This window comes from Vicia villosa, linkage group LG2 (genome assembly GCF_029867415.1).
Source record: "Vicia villosa cultivar HV-30 ecotype Madison, WI linkage group LG2, Vvil1.0, whole genome shotgun sequence".
In the NCBI taxonomy this organism is placed as follows: Eukaryota; Viridiplantae; Streptophyta; class Magnoliopsida; order Fabales; family Fabaceae; genus Vicia; species Vicia villosa.
The window spans coordinates 219356332-219379243 of NC_081181.1; the positions used below are offsets into that span (position 1 = coordinate 219356332).

Here is a 22912-nt window from a genome sequence, read left to right on the forward strand (position 1 = left end):
TGTTAGAGAAACAATTGACCATAATGAAGGATTGCCGAGACAACAATATAGGGTTCTACTAGATGATCATTGGTGCGACAGTGGAAAGTTTCAAGCATTTCGTATGCCTTGCTCACATGTCCTAGTAGCATGTGCATATGCGCACCGAGATGCATTGTCACCACTATCTCCAATTTACAAGACTGGCACCTTGCTCGAGGTATACAATGTTGCATTTCTAGTTGTAGCGAAGGAGGATTACTGACCTGAGTATGATGGGGAAGTAGTTTGGCATAATGACATGATGCAACGAAAGAAAAAGGGGCCGCCCCAACAGTACTCGTATTTGAACCGAAATGGATGTTCATGACAAAATGGAAAGAAAGTGTAGCATTTATCGTCAGCTATGGCACAATAAAAACAAATGTCCTAGTCGTGGAACAACCTCAACGCACGTTTAGTTGTATGCCCTCCACCTACTATTGTATAACAACTTTGTAAAATATTTTGAAGCAATGAACTTTACTTTATTTAATGAACTTTTCTTTACATTATACAATACATACATCTTGGTCAGTCTTCACTTCAACCATGTCCATCCCTCTTAAAAACAGCAAATTGGACATGATAAAAAATCAGAGATAAAATCGAAGAACGAAAGAGAAAACTGTGTGCGAAACGAAAGGGAATGGAGGTATTTTTTTTTCCAAAAACAGCCCTAACACATATGAGTCATCTGAGATGGCTCCTATATGTAAACCCTAACACTAAGGCGCCATCTGAGATGGCTAACCTAATTTAGGTCACACAATGGCGCCATCCCAGATGACGCATACACTGGAAACTTGAACATATGCGCCATTTCAAATGGCTCATACTCCAAAGGGTCCTACCAAACCTAGACACTTTGGTAATTTTTCTCAAAATGTTTTTTTTTTGTAATTTTTTTTAAACATTGTTATTTAATTATTTTTTTTCCGGTTTTGTCATGGGGACCAAAAAAAACATGAAATTTGATAATAGGAAATCATAAAGTTGGTGTTTTTTAAATGGGAACTAAAAAGTTATCAAAATAGATATAGGGGAAACAAAATTACATTTAAGCCTTTATTTTTCTTTTGTAATATGATTTTTTTTCCTTCAAATTTTTTATTAGTTTAAAGTATTATTATACTCTATAATTAGTTTTCTAACATTTTAAATATATGATACTATTATATTATATGATAAATAATAAAAAAATTATTGAGAATTATAACTTTGTAATTATAGAATATATAAATTTCTTCTCTTTAATCAAATTAAACATCAAATAGATTTATGGTGAAGTTGGTAAAACTATGATAATAATTTTGAAAGGTTAACAATGTGTTTGTTGAAAATTAATTTAATTTTTATAATTTCAAGTTGTTATAAATAATTAACATAATTATAAATATTAATAAAATTGAATTTTAAAACAGAATTACTAAAACTTAAAAAAATGAAAATAAAGGATTACAATTATAACTAAGCTAAAAATAAACATAAAAGATCCGCCCGCTGGATCAAGAAACTAATTGATTCACTAGCCTAACCATTGAACTTTTTATTGGATCAATTGCAACAATATTCCGATATCCTTATCTCTACCCTCCACTCCAGTGACCGTATATGCGTCCCTTCATTTATTTCTTTACTTGTATTGTTTTCTTTATTTATCTTATTTCTTGAAACAATTCTCCATTGTTGGAATTTCTATTCAATTTCTCAACATTCAAACATCAAAAATTATAGTAGACGGAAACCAAGGCTCTTTCTTCAACATTTTTTGAAACATGAGGTCTCAAAAGATATAAATCATCGTGGCCAATAGCATATTCAAGCCCCTGAAATAATATACAAAACCAAACCAAAACTCTCATTTTCTAAATATTGAAAACATTAGAATGAAAAAAAAGACACATGTCAATATTACCAAGTACCTTGGCAATGATCTTGATAGCCCTCCCACCTTGTATTTTAGTGTGTCTGACATAGTTTCCCTGAAAATAGACAACCATTACTTAGTACACCAAATAATAAAGTTGATTTGTCTCAACTCAATGATTTGATATTATTGTACATTTGTACCTTAGAATTATTAATTTCCCTTAGTGGACTAGGTGTCAATAAAGATTTAATTGAGGTAACAATTTTCACCTATAACAGAGAGAGAGAGAGTTCATTAGACCGAAGCAAAGAGTAACTAGTACAAGATTCGATGATGCAGTTAGAATCAGGTGCTTGCCTTCTTTCCGTATACAATTATTTTATCTCCTTCGTGAAGAGTACCATTAACTAAAACAACGTCGATAGTGGCAACAGGGCCTTCAATAAAGTAAGCATACAAAACAGTACACTGGTAACCCATAAACAAATAGCAATTAGGTCTCTGCAATTAAACAATCAAAAAACATTAAACCACACCTAAAAATATAGCTAACCTGCAGCAATTCTTCCTCCTCCTCTCCCTCCCTGTATGTTAGTTTCTCAACCATGAGTTTTTGAGTCCGCATAACCAATTGTAATAACATATCAGAGATTCCTTCACCACTGAAATAAAGAAAACATGCAAACAAGGTTGTTTGTTCCTAGTGATAAAGAAAACATGCACGAAAGAGTGTTATGGCTACAAAGCCGGTTAGTTACCTTTTTGCACACGTAGGCACAATGCAGAGTGGTTCTGCCAAATCATATGGCTCTGAATATTGTTTCAATTGTGTAATAATCTAGAAAGAAAAAAAACAATAACAAAAATTATCTCGGACAACCGACAAAATACACAATAAACATGTTTACTACGTACCTGAGCGAGCTTCGTATTAAAAGCATTTTGAACCATCACAGACTGCTGCTTAAATGCAGCAGCAAATGTAGCATTCTCACATGGTTTCCATCGACGGTCAACCTGCAATGTTACAAGAACCAGTATAGTAAACAAACAAAATAATTGCAAAATTAAAAACCTAGTATAAATTAGAAGCAATTAATTAAGGTGACCTGATTCACGACAAGAATAAACTTTTTGTTGGACTTGCTTAAAAGATCGAGTGAATTATGAGTAAGCGGGTTTAATCCCAACACAGTGTTAACAACCAAGACGGCAATATCACATAGAGCTAAACCCTTAGATATTAATTTATTATAGGAAGTGTGTCCTGGGGTATCAAGAAACAGTAAACCAGGAACTCTGATTTTTGCTTTAGAATTCATCAATCCATATGATCTTTCAAGTATCATCTTAGGATTCATCAATCCATATGATCTTTCAAGTATGATCTCAGAAGGTACATGTGTAGCGGTAATCATATAGGTGTAAGGACAACATTCAGGATCAGTACCTCGAATACAATCCAAAAGTGTGGTTTTGCCGGTGGACGCCTGCCCTATCACACAACAAATTGGGGAACGGAGAAAACAGACACCAAAATCTTCATAGTCTTCTTTTCTACCTTTCATATTTTTTAGATTAGGGTTACAACTTTGCATGCAAACTACGCTCTAGCATGCCCATTTTATAACGCACATACTCATTATTATTTTTTATATATTCAATTTGGATTCTTTATATTTTAAAAAAGATTCACATTTATTATTAAAATAAAATCACCTTTTTTTTTATTGTGATCGATTTAAATTTAATAAAATCTTTTTTTATTTGTTTATATTTTTAAAATATTCACAATTATTTTCAAAAATAGTGTGTTTATAGTGATTGATTTAACTTTATAATATTAACAGTTCTTTATTTTATTTTGATTCGTTTATTATAAAAACATCACCTTGTTAGTTGTGGTTAACTTAACTTAATAAAATATTTTTTGATTTTATAAAATTTTTAAAAATATTCACAATTATTTTTAAAATCATTGTGTTAATTGTGATTGATTTAATTTAATAAAACCTTTTATTTTAACGATAATTTGTTATTTAATTTTGATTCATTTACATTTTTAAAAAGATTCACAATTACTTTTAAAATCACCTTGTTATTTGTGATTGATTTAACTTAATAATAAAACCTTATATATCATCGGGTAATTCAATATTTAATTTTCATTCATTTACATTTTAAAAAAGATTCACGATTATTTTTAAAATAATCTTGTTAATGATGATTGATTTAATTTAATAAAACATTTTATATTAAGAGTGAAGATCCATTTTAGTCCCTCACAAATATTACACGAGTCAAATTAGTCATTCACAATAAAATAGACTCAATTTAATCCCTTATAAAATTTAACCGGATCTTATAAATCCTTCTGTTAATATTTTTTCAAACCAGTTTTTTCCTAGTTTTAAACCGTGACTGGATTGCCACGTTGGATTTTATTTTATTTTCATTTTTTAAATTTTTATTTTTAATTTCATTTTTAAACAATTATAAATTAATAATATAAAAAATCCAAGATTATTTCTTATAAGGAGTTGAACTCAGGCCCATGTGGTTAATCTTAAACAATTCTAAATTTAAAATAAAAAATACAAAATTTGCATCAATATGATCTCGAATCTAAGTCTCTTCAGATTAAATGAAAGTCAATTTAATAAAATAGAAATTGATTTGTTTATTTGTAAATGATAGTCACTTTACTAACAATAGAAATTGATTTGTCTAGTTGTTATTGATAGTCACTTTACTAATCGTAGAAATTGATTTGTCTAGTTGTAAATGATAGGGGTGCTCGCGGTGCGGTTTGGGCGGTTTTGACGAAAAAAATCATCCGAACCGCAAGAGAAAAAATAGTGCGGTTTGGTTTGGTTCGGTTGACTTTTAAAAAAAATCCAAACCAAACCAAACTAATGCGGTTTGGTTTGGTTCGGTTGGTTCGGTTTTTTACAAATATTTTATTGAGCCATACATACACATATATATATGACAACATAATTTTATATTTAGACATTCATACACTAACAAATAACAACAAAACTCGTCATATTTTGACAACAATTTTCCATGTAATATCTAAAAATTAAATTAGACAAAAGTGGAATATTAAACATAAAATAATAGCATAAAACAATATAAAATTATTATAATGAAACAAAACAATAGAAGAGACGAAAGATTAGTGAAGGTGAAAAAGAAAAAGAAAAAGTGTTGAGAGATTAGAGAAGAAGATGTGCGATAAAAATGAAACTGAAATACGGAACATTTACATAAAAATGAGAAGGTGAAAAAGAAAGAATATAGGAGAGTAAAGATTATAGAAGAAGAGGGAAGATGTATGTGGCAAAGAAGGTGAAATAATGTTATTAGAGATTTGAGAAGATCGGGACTGAAATTATATGTGTAAGGATGAGAAAATTGTTCGTATTCATAAGGCTAATGTATAATAGGTTTAATTTTGGGTTGAATGTGAGTTAAGTAAAATTTAGGTTGTAACATAATGCGGTTTGATTCGGTTTGGTTCGGTTTATAAAATACAAACCGCAAACCGAACCGAACCGTGCGGTTTTGTTAAAAAATGACCCAAACTAATCCGAACCAAATGCGGTTTTTTGCGGTTTCGGTTTGGTTTGGTTTGGTTTGCGGTTTTCTATTGGGTTGATTTAGTTTTGAGCACCCCTAGTAAATGATAGTCACTTAATTAACAATAGAAATTGAGTTATCTTGTTGTAAATGATAGTCATTTTACTAACAATAGAAGTTGATTTGTTTTGTTGTAAATAATAGTACTTTAGTAACAATAGAAATTGATTTTTTTAGTTGTAAATGATAGTCACTTTATTAACTATTGAAATTGATTTGTCTAGTGGTAAAGTGAAAATCATTTAACTTGAAGGGACTTGGATTTGAGACCTCATAGATAAAAATTTATGTATAAAATTTGTTAATATTAGTAGAAATCATGAAAATTACTTATTTAAAAATTACTTTATAAGAAATCATTCTGGCTTTTTTGATATTATTTATTGATAACTGTTTAAAAATGAAATTAAATATAAAAATTAATTTAGTATTTAAAAAAAAATCCAACGTAATGAAAAGAACCGGTTTAGAAGTAGGAAAAAATCGATTTGAGAAAAATATTAGCAGAAGGACTAATATGATCCGGTTAAATTTTGTAAGTGATTAAGTTGGGTCAATTTTTTTTTGCGAGGGACTAATTTGACTCGTGTAATATTTGTGAGGGACCAAAATGAGTCTTCACTCTTATATTAATTGTAATTAACAGTACAATTCACTTGAAAATTTACTCTATTTTTCTGCGGTAAATTCATTCTTATTTTTTTAACTATTCAACCGTTACGGAGGCACGTGCACTGAAGGCACGTGCACTGACCAAGCGTTGTTTCTGCCAGGAATCGAACTCGGTATTCCCCAAATATCGTCCTTTGCAGAAACTCGTTTGCCACTCGAGCCCAAACGCTTGGTTTATATGCTTTTATTATTCTTACTAACGTTAAGGTGGATATAATAGTTGTTATAAATAATTGGATTTTTTTTCAATGATTTTATTCTTTATTTATAACCATTTGTATTTATTACATTGTCTACCTATTATCCTATAAATAGGATAAATCTCTTTGTAGAATTACACCGATGAAATAATACAGATTTTATATAGTTTCTATAAATATTATTATTTTTATTAATAAAAGATTACAAATATTATTATTTTTATTAATAAAAGATTTGTGATTAAGTTCACGAAGAACTACAAAATGAGTTCATGAAGAACTGAATAAAAAGATTTGTGATATAGTTTATGAAGAACCTCGGAAAAAAATTGTGATTGAGTTTCCGAATAGCTAAAAAAAATATAGATATATATTATTTGAGTTCTTGAAGAACTTAGCATATGTCATACATTAGTTTATAAACGAATAATTTTTTTATCATGAATTATAAAGAACATGTTGAAGATTATAACAAAATTAGTGTTCAAGTGTTCTTAAAGAATTACGCAAATCGTGATATTTTAATTTTGATTAATGAAATTATTTATAGTTTCAAAAGAACTTTAAATTAATAAGATATTTTTTGTCTCAATTGATCAGAAAAATATCAATGATGATTTTTATGCATCCTAAAAGAAGTGCATCAATAATGTTAAACAATCCTAAAATATATCGTTTGTGATATAGTTTCCAAATGAATTAAAATAAAAATTTGCATATTTTGCATTTATATTTATTTAAACTATATTTGATCAAATGTTTATGAGACAAACGTTTTTATAGTTTTTGAATAGCTAATATTTGTTGATAAATATTTATGACTAAAAACTTATAAGTTTTGTTTGAAAGAGATGTGAGAGAAAGGAAAATTTTTAATTAAATGATAATTTTATTTTATTTGATAGTATTTAAAATTAAATAGTGATTTCATTCTCCCAAATACGATAATTTATTCTATTTTTTGATTATTTTAATGACATATCTAAGTAAAAAAATTGATTGTTAATTTATTAAGATTGACAAATACTTATTTCATAATTGAATGTTATTAATTTATTAAGATGGATAAAATTAATGTGATTAATTTAATATTTATTTTATAAGGAAAAGTTATAATTTTGTGACTAATTTGTTAATATTGACAATTATTTATTTGATAATTAAATGTTATCAATTTATTATTAATTTATGTCATTATAATTAATGTGTTTTATTTACTATGTAATTATTAGCAATTTATATGAATATATTTTATACAAATAATTTTATTATTTACTATGGATTGACACAAATAAGAAGAATTGAATCATATGTATTATTGTAAACCAGAAGTTTATAAATCACATTTAAGTGCGTTGTTGGCAAAATCATTTGTGTCATCTCAAATGTATTATGATGCGAAAATAATATTGAAGAACCTGAAGTTTCATCAATCCAATAAGTTTTGTATGTTCCGAAAAGAAATTAAATTTTTTATAATTTGAGTTTTTATATAATATATGTAAGGTGACATTTGTGAAATTGTTTTCTCAAATAAAAGATCATGAATATGTATTATAATGTGAAGAACCAGAAGTTTCTTCAATACAATACATTTTGCGTGTTTCTAAAGAAAAATAAAATTCTAAAAAATTGAGTTTTTCATAATATAAATTATTGCATCAACTAAAATATCATGCAAATATTTATTGTCTACTCACAACCAGAAGTTTGTGAAATTGTTTTCTTAGACTAATATCTCAATTTTTTATTTTTTATTTTCAAAATTTTATTGATAAGTATCACATATATTATTAAATTTGATATTGAATATCTTGTAGCATATGTTCATAAAAAGAAAGTGGACCTGAAAATCCATTCTTTAGACGTCTAAAGTTAATTATATGATTGATACTTATGAGATCATCCATTCTAAATTATATATTTGAAACACCCAAATTATCATATTAAGATATTTATTTGTATTAAGCCAACAAATTATTATATGTTAATTCTTCCCTTAACTTTTAAATTATTTTAGGTTAATAACCTACTACTTCTCATCTAAGTAAACTTTTGGATGTGTTGTGTATAATTCGATTGCGCTAATATATTACGCTAAGAAGAGTCTTGAAAGAATACTAGAGAAAATATATTTTTATATGAATATCATATTTGATGATATATCTTGATCCAATAATTGGATAGTTGATTGCAGTCCGTTAGACTGATTATTGATTGAGAAATTAATTTTCCTAATATTAGGGGGAGAGAATAAGCAGCTGAAAAAGTGAACCAGAAGTTCAAATGAACAATTTAAAATAAATTATTGTCTTGATCCTCTTACAAACCAATATGAACAAAAAGTTCAAAATATTATTCATTTACAAAGTTTATTAAATAAAATATCAGTTGTCAAAACTCCACTCAAAGTGGATTCTCCAATTGGATAATCTAATATTGCAAATGAGTTCTAGCTGCGCCTGAATCGTGGTATGAAAGTCAGTTCCAATGTTAAAAGTCCTCTACCTAGAAAAGAAACTAAAGTTAAAGATGACCCAAGTGAGGATATGAAAATTTTAAAAGCACTTTGACATAATTTATTTTTAGTTCTAGAAGAACTAATCAAGTACTTGAAATATGAAATAAAGAGATCTCGATAAATTATGTCATGGATGAAATGAAATGGAACCGAAATTAAGATAACCAAATAAAGTCGACATTTGCAATGTATTTGTATCAATATAGCGCTAAATATGATAAATGATAACGAGGATCATGAAAAAAAGTCTACCAAAGATTATAGACAAAGTGCGAATTGGTCAAAATGAACAAATCATAAATCAGGGTCTATTAAATATTGTAGAAAAAGTGAAAATTGGCCAAAATAAATATATTCAATTGAATAAGATTTAAACTGAATTTACAAGTGACTTGATTTTGGACCTGTAGTCCGAACACCTCAAGGTGTGAAACCAATGAGATATAAATGAGTTTTTGTGAAAAAGCAAAATAAGAATGGTATAAAGTTTGATTTGTGGCTTAATGATTTTCACAAAGACTTAAGATTGGTTTTGATGAAACTTATCCACCTGTAGTGGATTCAATTAATTTTTTGATATTTTATTAGCATTGTAGTACATGAAGGGTTTAATATAAACATGATGAATGTTGTAACATCTTATTTATGCAGCTCACTTGATAGTGACATTTACATAAAACTCCCTAAAGGGTTTTATATATCAGAGACACATAATTTCGAATCTCAAGAAAACTACTCCATAAAATTGAATAAATTTCTCTATGGGCTGAAACAATATGGAAGCATGTTGTATAACCGTCTTAGTAAATATTTTCTTAGAGAGTGATATACAATTAACTCCATTTGTCCTTGTATTTTATAAAAAGATCGGGAAAAGAATTTCTAATAATATAGTTATATATGTTGATGACATAAACATTATGGGAACTCCTGAAGAGATTCCAAAAGCTATAAATTGTTTAAAGAAATTATCCGAGATGAAAGACTTGGGAAAGAAAAAGTCTTTACTAAATGAACATTTAAAAAATGAAACTTTATATACCAAGAAGGTTATATAGAAAAAAGTTAAAACATTTCTATATGAGAAAATCTCGTATATAGAAAAATGTTAAAATATTCTTATATGATGGACAAATCTCGTATGTTGTCTACCTCTATGATGTTAGATCATGGGATTTGCAGACGATTTTTTTGAACTCGAGAAGAGGATGAAACAGTAATTGGTTCTGAAGTACCATATCCTAGTCTAATTCAAGCACTAACCTATCTTGCTAATTCTTCACGCCCTGATATCTCATTTGCGATCAATCTATTAGCAAGACACGGTTCTTCATCTACACGAAGACATTGGAACAAAATCAAACATACACTTCATTATCTTAGAGGTACAATAGACATTGGTATGTTTTATACCAAAGTATCCAAATTCGAATTAACAGGTTATGCAGATGCAATTTACTTGTCAGATCCGCACAATGGTAGATCACAAACAAGTTATTTGTTTATTTACATGTGGTGGTACAACTATTTCATGAAGATCGGTGAAACATACAATAGCAACAAGTTCATCTAATCATGCCGAAACTTTTAGCACTACATAAGACCTTTTAGTGCAAAATGATTGGTCTTCATTGTCGAAGAAATAATTGTTCAGCTGAGGGGGAGAAATAAATTTATTTTAAAAGGATATTGTACTCTTTTTTCTTTACTAGATTTTTTCCCACTGAGTTTTTTTTAGTAAAGGTTTTAACGAGACATATCTAAAACAAACATCCAAGGGAGAGTGTTATGAATAATTGGATATTTGTTTCCCAATGATTTTATTCCTTATTTATAACCATTTGTATTTATTACATTGTCTACATATTATCCTATAAATAGGATCAATCTCTTTGTAGAAATACACCGATGGATTAATACATAATCATTCTATCATTCTCTCTTCTCTTTTATCTTATTTCTCTTAATTTATAACAATAGTATTATTTTGCTTAATTTTTTATTTTTATTTAAATTATTTTAAGATCAAATATTGGATATGTAGTTGTAATTTTTAAAGATATATAAAAATTGTAGTACAAAATTAATAGTCACATTTTTGGATATATAGTTGTAATATTTTAAGATATATAGAAATTGTAGTATAAAATTAATAGTCACATTTATAATAATAACAATAATTAAATGTTCATTTCTTTCTTCAAGGCTCTCGCATGTATCATTTCTGTACTCGAATCTTTATTTAATGCTATCTTTTTTTTTGGGAGGTAGGGATGGTAAGAAGAAAATAACATGGATTGATTGGGATAGTGTTTGTAAGAGTAAGCACGAAGGTGGGTTAGGGGTGAGAAGGTTCATGGAGTTTAACGATGCTTTATTAGGGAAATGGTGTTGGAGGAGAGGAGAAGTATGTGGTATAGAGTTTTAGCCCACCGCTATGGGGAGGAAGGGGGCGGTTGAGTTTTCGGATACACGGAGGGTCTGATTGGTGGCAGAACGTGTGTAGGAACAGAGAAGGGGTTGGAGTTCGTGAGAGCGTGTGGCTCATCGATAACATTGCAAGATCAGTGGGCAATGGGGGTAAATTCTCTTTTTTGGAGGGATCCTTGGTTGGAGGAAGGGATGTTAGTGTGTATATTTCAAAGGCTTTATGAGTTATCAGAGGACAAGAGTGCGACAAGAACAAAGATGTTTGCTTTAGGGCGGGGGCTTGATGGCGAGGCTTAGAGGTGGCGACGACGTGGCGTAGACGGTTGTTCGCGTGGGAGGAAGAGTTGGTCGGGAGTGTGTTCGCTGTTTGGAGTCTTTTGTTGTGCAGGATGTGATGGAAGATTATTGGGTATGGAAACTTCATTCTTCATAGCAGTAAACTGTTAGCAGTGCTTATCATGTTTTGTCGAAGTCGGAGGCTCCTCATCAATTCAGTGAGTCTCATATTTGGTGGTCCAATGTGGTGCCACTAAAGGTTAATATTTTTGTTTGGTGGTTATATCGTAACAAGCTTCAGACAAAAGATAATTTGGTTAGGCGTCGAATTATCAGTGATGAGGAACAATTATGCATAGAAAATTATGGTCAAGTGGAGGACATAGATCATAGGGTTAAGTATATTTTTGGTCCATATAAATATCTCAAATTTCATTTTTAGTCCCCATTAAAAAAATGACATATTTTGGTCCCCACAAAATTATTATGCACGTAGTTTTAGTCCCTACTGTTAAATCAATGTGTATTTTTGAATGATTATTTTACAGACATGTTTAGAAAGTTATAAAAAGTTCCTAAAAAAAAGGAATTCAAAATTTGATTTCTAAGTCGAGATTTGCATTACTTTTATCATTATCTTTTGAAATTTAAAAAATTTATATTTAATTTTAAAAAATTATATAATTTGATAAAAAAATATTTTATAATATTCTAAACACGTATGGAAAAAATTATTCAAAAATTTAAAATTTTAAGGGTAATTAATCAGTTTTCAAAATTTTAAAAAATAGCAAGGACTAAAACTGCATGCATAAAATTTTTATAGAGACTAAAATATGTCATTTTTTTAATAGGAACTAAAAATGAAATTTGAGATATTTACAGGGACCAAAAACATACTTAACCCTAAATCATATATTTGTTTGGTGTGGTTATTATGGAAAATTGTGGCCAATGTTGTCTAGGCGGTTAGGGTTTTCGCCGGTTTCTCAGGGTAATTTATAGGAACAACATGATTATTTTGTGGCGTTGGGTGGGTGGTCAAAAGCAGGATGTAGCGCCTTGCACATCATTTGGGTGGCGGTTAGGGCTGGAAATGAGTCGAGTTGAGTCGAACTCGCCTCAGCTCAGTTCGACTCGTTAAGAATTGGTCGAGTTCGAGTTCGAGCTCGAGTTCATGACGAACTTTTTTTTCAGCTCAAACTCGACTCGCTAAGAATTGGCCGAGTTTGAGTTCGAGTTCGAGTTTATCTCGAACTTTTTTTTCAGGTCAAACTCGACTTGTTAGAAGTTCACGAAAATCTCGATTCAACTTGTTAGGTTTATCTTGTTAGGTTCAACTCGCTTATTTCACGAACTTAAAAATAATTTTTTAAAGTCTATTTATATATTTTTATATATATATATATATATATATATATATATTTGACATTTTAAATTAATATTTTTTAATTAAAAAATATAGAAATAAAATAAAAGTTATAAGATTAGAATTTATACGATGTTAATTTTATTTGTATAACTATTTGTAGAAATATTTTGCTCACTAGAGAATATAAATTATCAATTAAAACCGTTAGATTAAGATAAAATATGATACTAAGATTTAGAGCAAATATACAATCGAGTTGACTCATGAACCTAACGAGTCGAACCATGTATAGTTCAAGTTCAGCTCATTTAGTTAACGAACTTAGTTTTTAGCTCATACTCAGCTCATTTGGTTCATGAACCTAGTTCAACGATTTATTTTTCGAATCGAGTTTCGAACTATTTTCGAGTTAGTTTGGTTCATTGCCAGCCCTAGTGGCGGTTGTGTGGATCATTTGGAAAGAACGAAATCAAAGAATTTTCCAAAATGTTACTCATTCATAAATTTCTATTTGTGATAAAGTTAAACTATAATCCTTCTAGTGGTTGAAATCTTATTTCCAATCATTTATTGATGATTACCAGAGTTGGAGGATAAATCCTATGCAATGTATAATAGATAATGACTTATAGTTTCCGATTTCCTATTTGTTGTTGTGGTTCTTTATTTTGGTTGTTGATGCAACTTTACATTTGTAATTCTTCTGGTACTTCTTGTGCTGGGAGGATTTTTTTAGTGCTTAGTATATCATTTTAGTTTCTTCAAAAAAATAAAATAATTAAAGTTCAAATTTTACAATACATGTTTTTTCCGCGTGTCTATTTGTTTTATAATCGCGCTTACATGTATAAATAGAAATAGTAAATTATTATATAATTAATTTTATTTTGTGTAATACTTTTGATACATTTTAGATTAATTTCAATCAAGAGAATAATCCATTTAGATTGTATAAAATGTATCTAAAACAATCAGTTTAGGAGTTGAATATCTCTCTCTTCTCTATTTTTTTTATTAACTTGTTTTATATAAAAAAACATTATTAGAAATTAAGAGAGATCAAGAAGAGAAAATAAATAATTATAATCACAAATAAAATACAAAGAAAAATAAAAGTAACGAATGAGTTATCAAAATATCAATGATCAATGATGTCTTTTTGTGGCATTTAGTATGGACCATTATATATTTGGTCCACCGTGGTCTTGACATATAATATTACGGATACTCCCCGTTTTTTATCGTGCTAACACATATAGATCTTATTAGCTAATCAGTAAAGTGCTTGTAATAATGGTTATTGTTGCTCAAATTGAAAAGTTTTGATAGATAATCATTACTATTTGTTACGATATCCTCACAAATAAATTTAGACTCAATTTTCTCTTATCTAACCGATTAAACAGTTATAAAAAATCTTCTAATCAATTGAAGAATTTCTAGTCAATTGGTCAGACTAAATTTTTTTTTGGTGATTTTAATTAAAGGGAGAGGCTTCAAAAATAGTTTTTAGTGTGTATGTGATTTATCCATATTACTTTTAGAAATTTTCTTGTGTCTTTATAATATATTGATTAATTTGGCAGACATAAGTGAGTTTTCACACTTTCTCTCTTTCACACTCTAAAGCTTCCAAGTTTCTTTGTTGGATATACCAATCATATAAACACTTCAAGTTATTTGAATCTTATATTATATGAGGCTTGCGCTATTTTCAAGTTAGTCGCCATCATTAAAGAGTAACGATATCACTGGTGATCATAAACCCTGATTCTTTAGCTTGATTAAGAGAAATAATTTGATTAACCATCTTATATATCTCTGATAGCTTAAGCTAGATTTAGTAGTTGTTTTAATTCATGTGTTGTTATCGTCAAAACCACTTCAAGTGTTATTACCACTTGAGGTGCTATCATCATTAAAACAATGACATCATCAATGTAAGTATTTGCTTCTTAAGTATTCTTATCCATGAGCTTTTTTATTATACCTATAAACAAATGGTTCCACAAGGTTGCAAAGGTAAGCTCTTTGATTGGAATTTCAAATACCCTTAAGCCTTATGAAATCATGTGTGTGTGAACAAAGGTCTTAAGTAAGGTTGAGATCATATTTTCCCTAGATTTTGTATCAGGGGCAACTAAAGCCTCTAGAGCAACATGTTTTTATAATTGCTTTATGACTTTTTGTCTTGACCATCTTGCATTGCTTGTTCCAAAGAGATAAGACAGATGAAGAGAAATTCAACAATTTGTCAAATATTATTGTTGGAAATTATAAAATAATAATTACCATAGTGTGTTCTAATGTGACAAAAAATGAGAATAGATTTTTGGTTGTTGCATAAATTTGTTTTTTGAATTCAAATTTACAATATTTCATGAAGGGGTGCCTTGTGTCATTATAGATGAACCATTGCAATATATGGTGAAAAGGTGTTGTTTCATCAAGCGTTGTAAACTTATGAAACAACACATGCATGACCTATAAATACACATTTATGTATACAAAATGAAATACACAAAAAAAACATAAATCATCTTTCAGACACTCTTCCTTGCATTTGGATTTTTCGTCGGTCTTACGCAAACTCGACAAAAGGCTGAATTATCCTGTGTATTCTTGCGTTCCAACTCTAAGACATAGTGAGAGTGCTTGAAATACTTATAAGAAAAGTGATTTCGTTCACGATTCTAGCCTCGATCCATTCGGTTTAAATTGATTTTCTAACAATCTTATAAGTATTTGAAATAATGGCAACCGAGGCTTCTGCATCAAAAATCAAGAACACAATAGGAATCAACATTATAATATTAAGATCTTAAAATGAAATTACTAAGGGTTGATATCAAATAGTTGATTATCAATATTACGATCTTTCGGCAATAAGTATTCGATAATATTTTGAATTTGCAATATATAGAAATATGTTTCTGTATCGGTGACGACACAACAATTTAAAAAAATTTCTTTACGTTCTGACATATACACATATGTACATATCATAAACTGTAATTGCTAGAAAGTAGAATAATGCGTAATACGGAAAGTATGAAGATACATTAAATTGAATACACATGCCACGACATGTATGAATATATAATTTACAGAAGACACTTCACCATTTTACGTTTATTTTGATAATACAATTTTTAAATGATATTATATTTGAATTGCTAGAAAAGGATGTATATGGTTAAATAAAATATATTTCTAATATGTTGTGGCTTTTATATTTTATTGTGACTTATCTGAATATAAATACTGTTGTATTTTCAAGCTTATTCAATCACAGTAAAAAATAAATTATACAATTAATTTTGTGAAAAGCCATTATGAAACTATAACTTATGATGTATGTTGTTCATGTGATTGCTTAACTTAATATACAGTATATAATTTGTTATATTTCTTATTTATTGGTATTAAAATAAAATTCTATTTTGAATTGAATTCTGAAATTATTTATCAAAGTAGAAATTGTTAATCATTAAAGTGATCAAATTAATTAAAATTTATAATTTTAAATTATGCAATTGAATTATGATCTATATGTTATGTGAATCGTTTGTGTTCGATGAAATTTATTATTATAATATAAATATCATCTGAAAGTGGATAATTGATTTATATAAATTTCTGAATTTGGAATTTAAATATAACTATTGAATTCTAAGATGTGAACTTTTGAGAACCTTATCATGGAGGATAAGGAATTCGAGTTTCCCATAAATAAAGAACCTCGTGAGGAAGGTTCTCAACATATTACTGAAACACAAAGTTTTTCATGGATTGTTGAAACATATTCCGAACTAAGGATAAGTTAGAGAGTCTGAAATGCTAAGGATCTAGGACCGAACAAAATTTCTTTCCACTTATTTCTCTTGTGTAGAAGGAAATATTGAGGGCTTTTTTGTAAGATTAATCCTATTATTCTTCAAGTGGAAGATGATCCTAAGATTCACAAGGTAAAACTTCAAATAACTCATTCTTTTGGCATGGTGTTATCCAAGACGAAATAGATTTCATAATGTCAAACCATCTTGAAACTAGTCGATCTACTTAAAAGATTAAGATCCATTGGATGCAAATGGATGTTTAAAAGGAAGTATCATAGTGATGGTATACTAAACAACAACAAGGATAAATTAGTAGCCAAATGGTCTAGACAAAAGGAAGATGTTGATTATTTCAACACATATGCACTAGTAGCAAGCACAATAGAATTTAAAGTTTCGTTTGCATTAGTTTCATTGCAAGACCTTATTGTTCATCAAAATGTGGTAAAAAAGAAATTCCTAAATAGAAATCTTGATGAGGATATTTACATGGAGAAATCAGAAGGTTATATGCTTCCTGGTAATGAACAAAAGATTCAAAAATAAAAGAGGAGACACACAACTTAGGGGAGACTTTTGAATCTTATCAAAACACTAATTCAAAGAGTCTGTCATCATAAAAAAGGGGGAGATTGTGAAGAATATATCTTATATCTAGTGTTGATGAAGACAAAGACTATCAAAAAAGAAAAGGATCAAAAGTGTCATGCACATCAAAGATGAAGTTGATCAAGAAGGTTGAACATAGAAATTCAAGTGAATATTTGAGACTAGAGAACTTAACTAAGGTACTCATTTCAATTTATACTATACTAATTTAAATTGCTCATAATTTTACCTCTCACTTCATCTTAAAAACCTTCTTGCATCATCATGCATGATTATCTAAAACCTTCTTCATTTACATCTTGTGACAAGTGTTTGTACACAAAGTTGTGTGAGAATATTGTGATATTCCTTTGTCTTTATGTTGATAACATTTTGATCATTAGCAATGAGATGAATTGAATCTTAGAAATAAAGAGGTTTCTAGCTTCCACATTCAAGATGAAAAATCTTGAAGTAGTGGACACTCTTTTCGATCAAAGTAAAGCAAAAGAGTGGGTGTTTAAAACATAGTCAAACACACTATATTGAGAAAACTTCCACATTCAAGATGAAAGATCTTGGACTAGTTGACACTTTTTGAGTATCAAAGTAATGCGAAAATAGTGGGGGTTATGAACTTAGTCAATTACACTTTGTTGAGAAAGTTCTTGATAAGTTCAAATTGTCACGTTTCAAAAAGTGAATATTCAATTTGATCTTAGTGTTAAAATGATGATGGAAGAGTTATGGCTATATTAGAATACACAAGAGAAATTGGTTTTCTAGTGCAATGTACTATATGCAATATAGTAGTTGCAATTAGTAAATGAGTAGATTTACTTGAAACCTAAATAGCGAGTATTGGAAGGTCATCACAAGGATTTTCGATTATCGTTTAAAGAAACCAAAATCTTGAACTCCATCATGGTAGGTTTCCTATCATATTAGAAAGATATAGCAATATGAGTTGGATATCAGGTGTTGGAGATCATAAATTTATAACTGAGTGGATATTTACACTAGTTGTAGGTGAGATTTCTTGGAAGAGCAAGAAATAAACATGCATCATTCTCTTGACCATGGAGCCATGGTGTGTGGATCTTGCTTCCACTAGTCAAAGAAGTTAAATGGTTGAGGGAACTTCTGTCGGAAGTTCCATTGGCTAAATACAGTGTTTCAAAGGTGTTAACACAATGTGTTAGTCAAGCCAATTTAGCAAGAGAATTCAGATAAGTGTAAAAGGGAAAGTCTGGGCACTGAGGCCTTAGACATTCGTGAGAAAATTGATTAAAGATGTAATCATTTACTCGCATATATACGATCGATCTATTCATTTACTAAGCCACTGGCCAGAGACTTAGTAAAAACAACCTCGAGAGGTATGGGGTTGAAACTCCTTGAGTAAGAGTTCCGACAGCGGCGACAACCCAATCTTACGTTAACAGGACATTAACCTCAATATTTTCAATGAGTAACAACAAGTCGTTGATTTGGATAATTGTCGAACATTTCGTGATAATGTTGACCTTAAAACGAGGGTTGAGTTTTATTTTAAAACACTTAATGAAGTTTAATACCGAGAGTACATGTCTCGTGGAAAAGGACACAATATGAACTTCACCTATGTGAATTTCAAGATGGTGCCGTCTCAAAGTGAGAGTTGGAGTTTCTCTCATGAAAAATTCATGAAACGGGATAACATATGGCCATAAATAAGTGCTAAGCGAGATATGTAGAGGAAGAACCTTTAAAGAGTGTGTGTAAGTTAACGCCGGTCTAATCACATGGATTAATGGTTTAAAAGCATTGCTACCTAATATTCCGATTAAACTTTGCGTTATTCTCACTAAGGTTAAGTTTAAAATCGAAAGATACCTAACTGTATTAACACTCTTTAATATCTTTATTTCAGGAATGAGTTTTGTCATTATTAGAACAAGTGGGGGATTGTTGGAAATTATAAAATAATAATTACCATAGTGTGTTCTATTGTGACAAAAAATGGGAATAGATTTTTGGTTGTTGCATAAATTTGTTTTTTGAATTCAAATTTACAACATTTCATGAAGGAGTGGCTTTTGTCATTATAGATGAACCATTGCAATATATGGTGAAAAGGATTTGTTTCATCAAGAGTTGCAAATTTATGAAACAACACATGCATGGCCTATAAATACACATTTATGTATCCAAAATGAAATACACAAAAAAATCATAAATCCTCTTTCAGACACTCTTCCTTGCATTCGAGTTTTTCGTCGGTCTTACGCAAAGTCGACAAAAGGTTGAATTATCTTGGATATTCATGCGTTCCAACTCTAAGACATATTGAGAGTACTTGAAATACTTATAGGAAAAGTGTTTCGTTCACGATTCTAGCTTCGATCCCTAGATTTTGTATCAGGGGTGTCATACCCCCAAATTTGCCCATCATATTTATTCATATTTCAGTCCATCTGACTTTTAAATGCTCAAAGATATACAAGAAGGAAGCACGCAGTCTCTCTCCTAAACAACAACCTCTAAACTAAGGTTTTCTCTCTCTTAAGGTAAAATCAGGTTCTGAACCCTCAAATGGATTTCATGGCCTCTCATATGCCTCATAGTATCCTCATGCCAAGTTTCAAACTCTGATTCATAAGACTGCTCAGCCAACAGTTCAAATAGTCAACAGTCGACTAGTTTGACCTAAAAGTCAACTGTGGTCAAATTACAATCAAAACTCTTGATTTTTGGTCAACATCAATATTTTGAAGTCACATTCATCATTTGATCAAGGGTAGATCATGATTCATCAAGGAAAGATCAGAAATCTACAAATGTCCAAGTTACTGAATTAGGGTTTATAAGAGAAAGTCAACCCAACTTTGACTGATCATATCTCTTTCATACTTCATCATAAATTCCTCAACCAAAGTCTATTATCAAGGAAATTTCATTCTCTACAACTTTGATGTTGGGCTCAAGGTCAAGAAATGCTTCCGCATAAGAGATATGAGCCAATACATTACAGGTCCTTCTAGAAGCTCGCAAAAAGCTGTCTTTTGTCAGAAGCCATATCTTCAAGATAAAATCCTCAAATGGAAAAAATATTCCAAAGTGGCTTGTAGAGGACTTCTTGGGCTTTCCAAAAAGTCCTAGAACATGGTCATATGATAAAAATTGAAGGAGATACGAGACTCGGAAGTTGGCTAAAATTCAAGAAAAGTGAGAAACCCTAATTGGCAAAGTTCTAATTTTTCACTAATGGGCCAAAGTTTCTTGATTTCAAACATGCCCATGGTACATCTAGAAGCCCACCACGCCATATTTTCATTATTATCATTATTATTTATTTTTATTTTGAATTATATTCATTTAATTCAAAATTTAATAATAGAAATAATGGAAAATATAAAAGATATGAGATGGATTGGTTTCTTAATCAAATATGGAGCAAATATAATATGGAAAATTATGCAATATTGGTTGAAAATATTGAAATATGATTGAATCAATTTTCCCATAAATAGAAAGAAATCACATGATTTTTCAATCAAATAATATTTCTCCAAATACCAAGTATCCAAGTCCATTCAAACCCTAATCTAATCCCTTATATATTCTGAACAATACCACAAATAAGGGGAGGACGAAAATTGGTGCAAGGCCTAGGGATTCAAAGCTTACAAAACATCAAAGAAAGTGAGAATTTTGTATCCATGGTTACAGCACCATTCAAAGCCTCTAAATCATTCAATTGTATTCCCAAGGTAAAATAGAGTTTTCTTAATGTGTTGAGTAAGTCCCCTGTTGCCCATAACTCGTATCTCACGTTCTTTATGCTCTTCCTTGTTTAATTTTCGTTTTCAATATATCATGGTATCTTGACGAAAGCTAATGGTTTGCATGAGTTCTTGATGACTTTTAGAGAAGATCTGAACCATCGTACTGAAGCTTTAATGCCCAAACCGAAAATCACCATGGCTAGGGCATGGAGAAGTCATGCTTTCGTTTTCTGGGTTGCGAACTCTTTTAGCCAAAACCAATGCCGCCATTGGATTCACAACATCTTGTTTAGTAAATCTGGGTGCCATTGAATTTTGTTTAACGCATGTTTGAAGATTTTTAAAGTTGCAGGAAATTTGGAGTTTTATTCGCAGGTAAATCGGAAGAGAAATCCCTAACAAATTCCGCAGGTAATATGAAGGAGAAAGATGAAGTTGAACCTCTCTCTCTCTCTCTCCACACGTGTATCATGCATATTGGACGGTCAACATAAACTTCCTCTCTCCGCGCGCGTGTCATCGCTTCAATGGCCAGTCAACTTCCTCTCTCCGCGCGCGTGTCATCGCTTCAATGTCTTTTGTACATTGTTTTAATAACTGCAGCTAGGGGTGTTCAAATCCAAACAAATCCAAATAAAAACCGCAAACCGATCCAAAATAACCAAAAACTGCAAAAAACTGAAGTTTATTGGATGTGTTTGGATGCTATTTTGTGAGAATCGCACAGTTCGGATCGGATTTCGGATCGATTTTTCAAAATCGATCCAAACCAAACCGAACCGCATGTATATGTATTTTGTACTTATTTGTTTTTTATTAGAATGATATGTTACATAAATTTATTATTAGATGATAATTAATTTTTTTATCTTATCTATTAGCTTAGTTTAATCTATTTATTTTTATTATTTCATTTATTTCAACTATAATTGATCATTTTCATTTTATAATATTAACTTTTTAATATACTATATGATATATATTATATCAAATCTATGACTTATTAATATTTTTATTATATTAATAAAAATATAATTTGTAATTTGGATATTCAAAAACCGATCCAAACTAAAACGCATTAAATCGGATTGGATCGGATTGGATTTTTTTAACATATCATCCAAAACCGAACCAAACCGCAAGTAAATTTATTTTTGGATCGGATGAGTTTTTGCCTTATAATCGATCCAAACCAAACCGCGAACACCCCTAACTGCAGCGCATTAGCCTAGTGGAAGGAGAAGTGATCAAAGGCTTTGATAGTCAGTGGCGCCATTGGTTCGAACCTGGCTGGTGGCAAGTTGGTTTTTTTAATTGATTTTGCTATGGAGTTTTCACAGATCCCACACTGCACGCTCATGAAAGACTACAATACACCTTCAACGTTCGGCCATCATATCACCAACGATCTGGATCTAACGCACCAGAATTGAAGGATCATTCCATGGACCCTCAGGCCAATCACACAAGATCATAGCTAAGTTTTCTAACCCTTTTTTATTTATTTTTTAATTACATGATTCCTCTTTTATTTATTTTCTTTTTCTTTATTATTTTTAAAGAAACTTATTTTATTTAAACTTTTTATTTATGTTTATAAAATCATATTTTCATGACTCTTTAATTTATTTAATCGAACTTTTGATTTTTTAATTCTCAAATATATTCACTTTTTATATTTAAACCAGTTGCTTTAAACCCTGATTTTATT

The 22912-nt window shown here is 29.9% G+C and overlaps 1 protein-coding gene across 1 annotated transcript; it reads right to left on the bottom strand.

Annotated features, from left to right (window-relative positions):
* Positions 1-1742: 1742 nt before the first annotated feature.
* Positions 1743-3459, bottom strand: LOC131651363 (uncharacterized). The gene is made up of 8 exons (XM_058921027.1): positions 3001-3459; positions 2807-2908; positions 2650-2729; positions 2445-2553; positions 2249-2392; positions 2092-2160; positions 1944-2003; positions 1743-1847 (listed from the first exon to the last, which is right to left on the bottom strand). The coding sequence occupies exons 1-8, from the start codon at positions 3457-3459 to the stop codon at positions 1743-1745; spliced, it is 1128 nt and encodes a 375-aa protein (XP_058777010.1).
* Positions 3460-22912: the final 19453 nt, after the last annotated feature.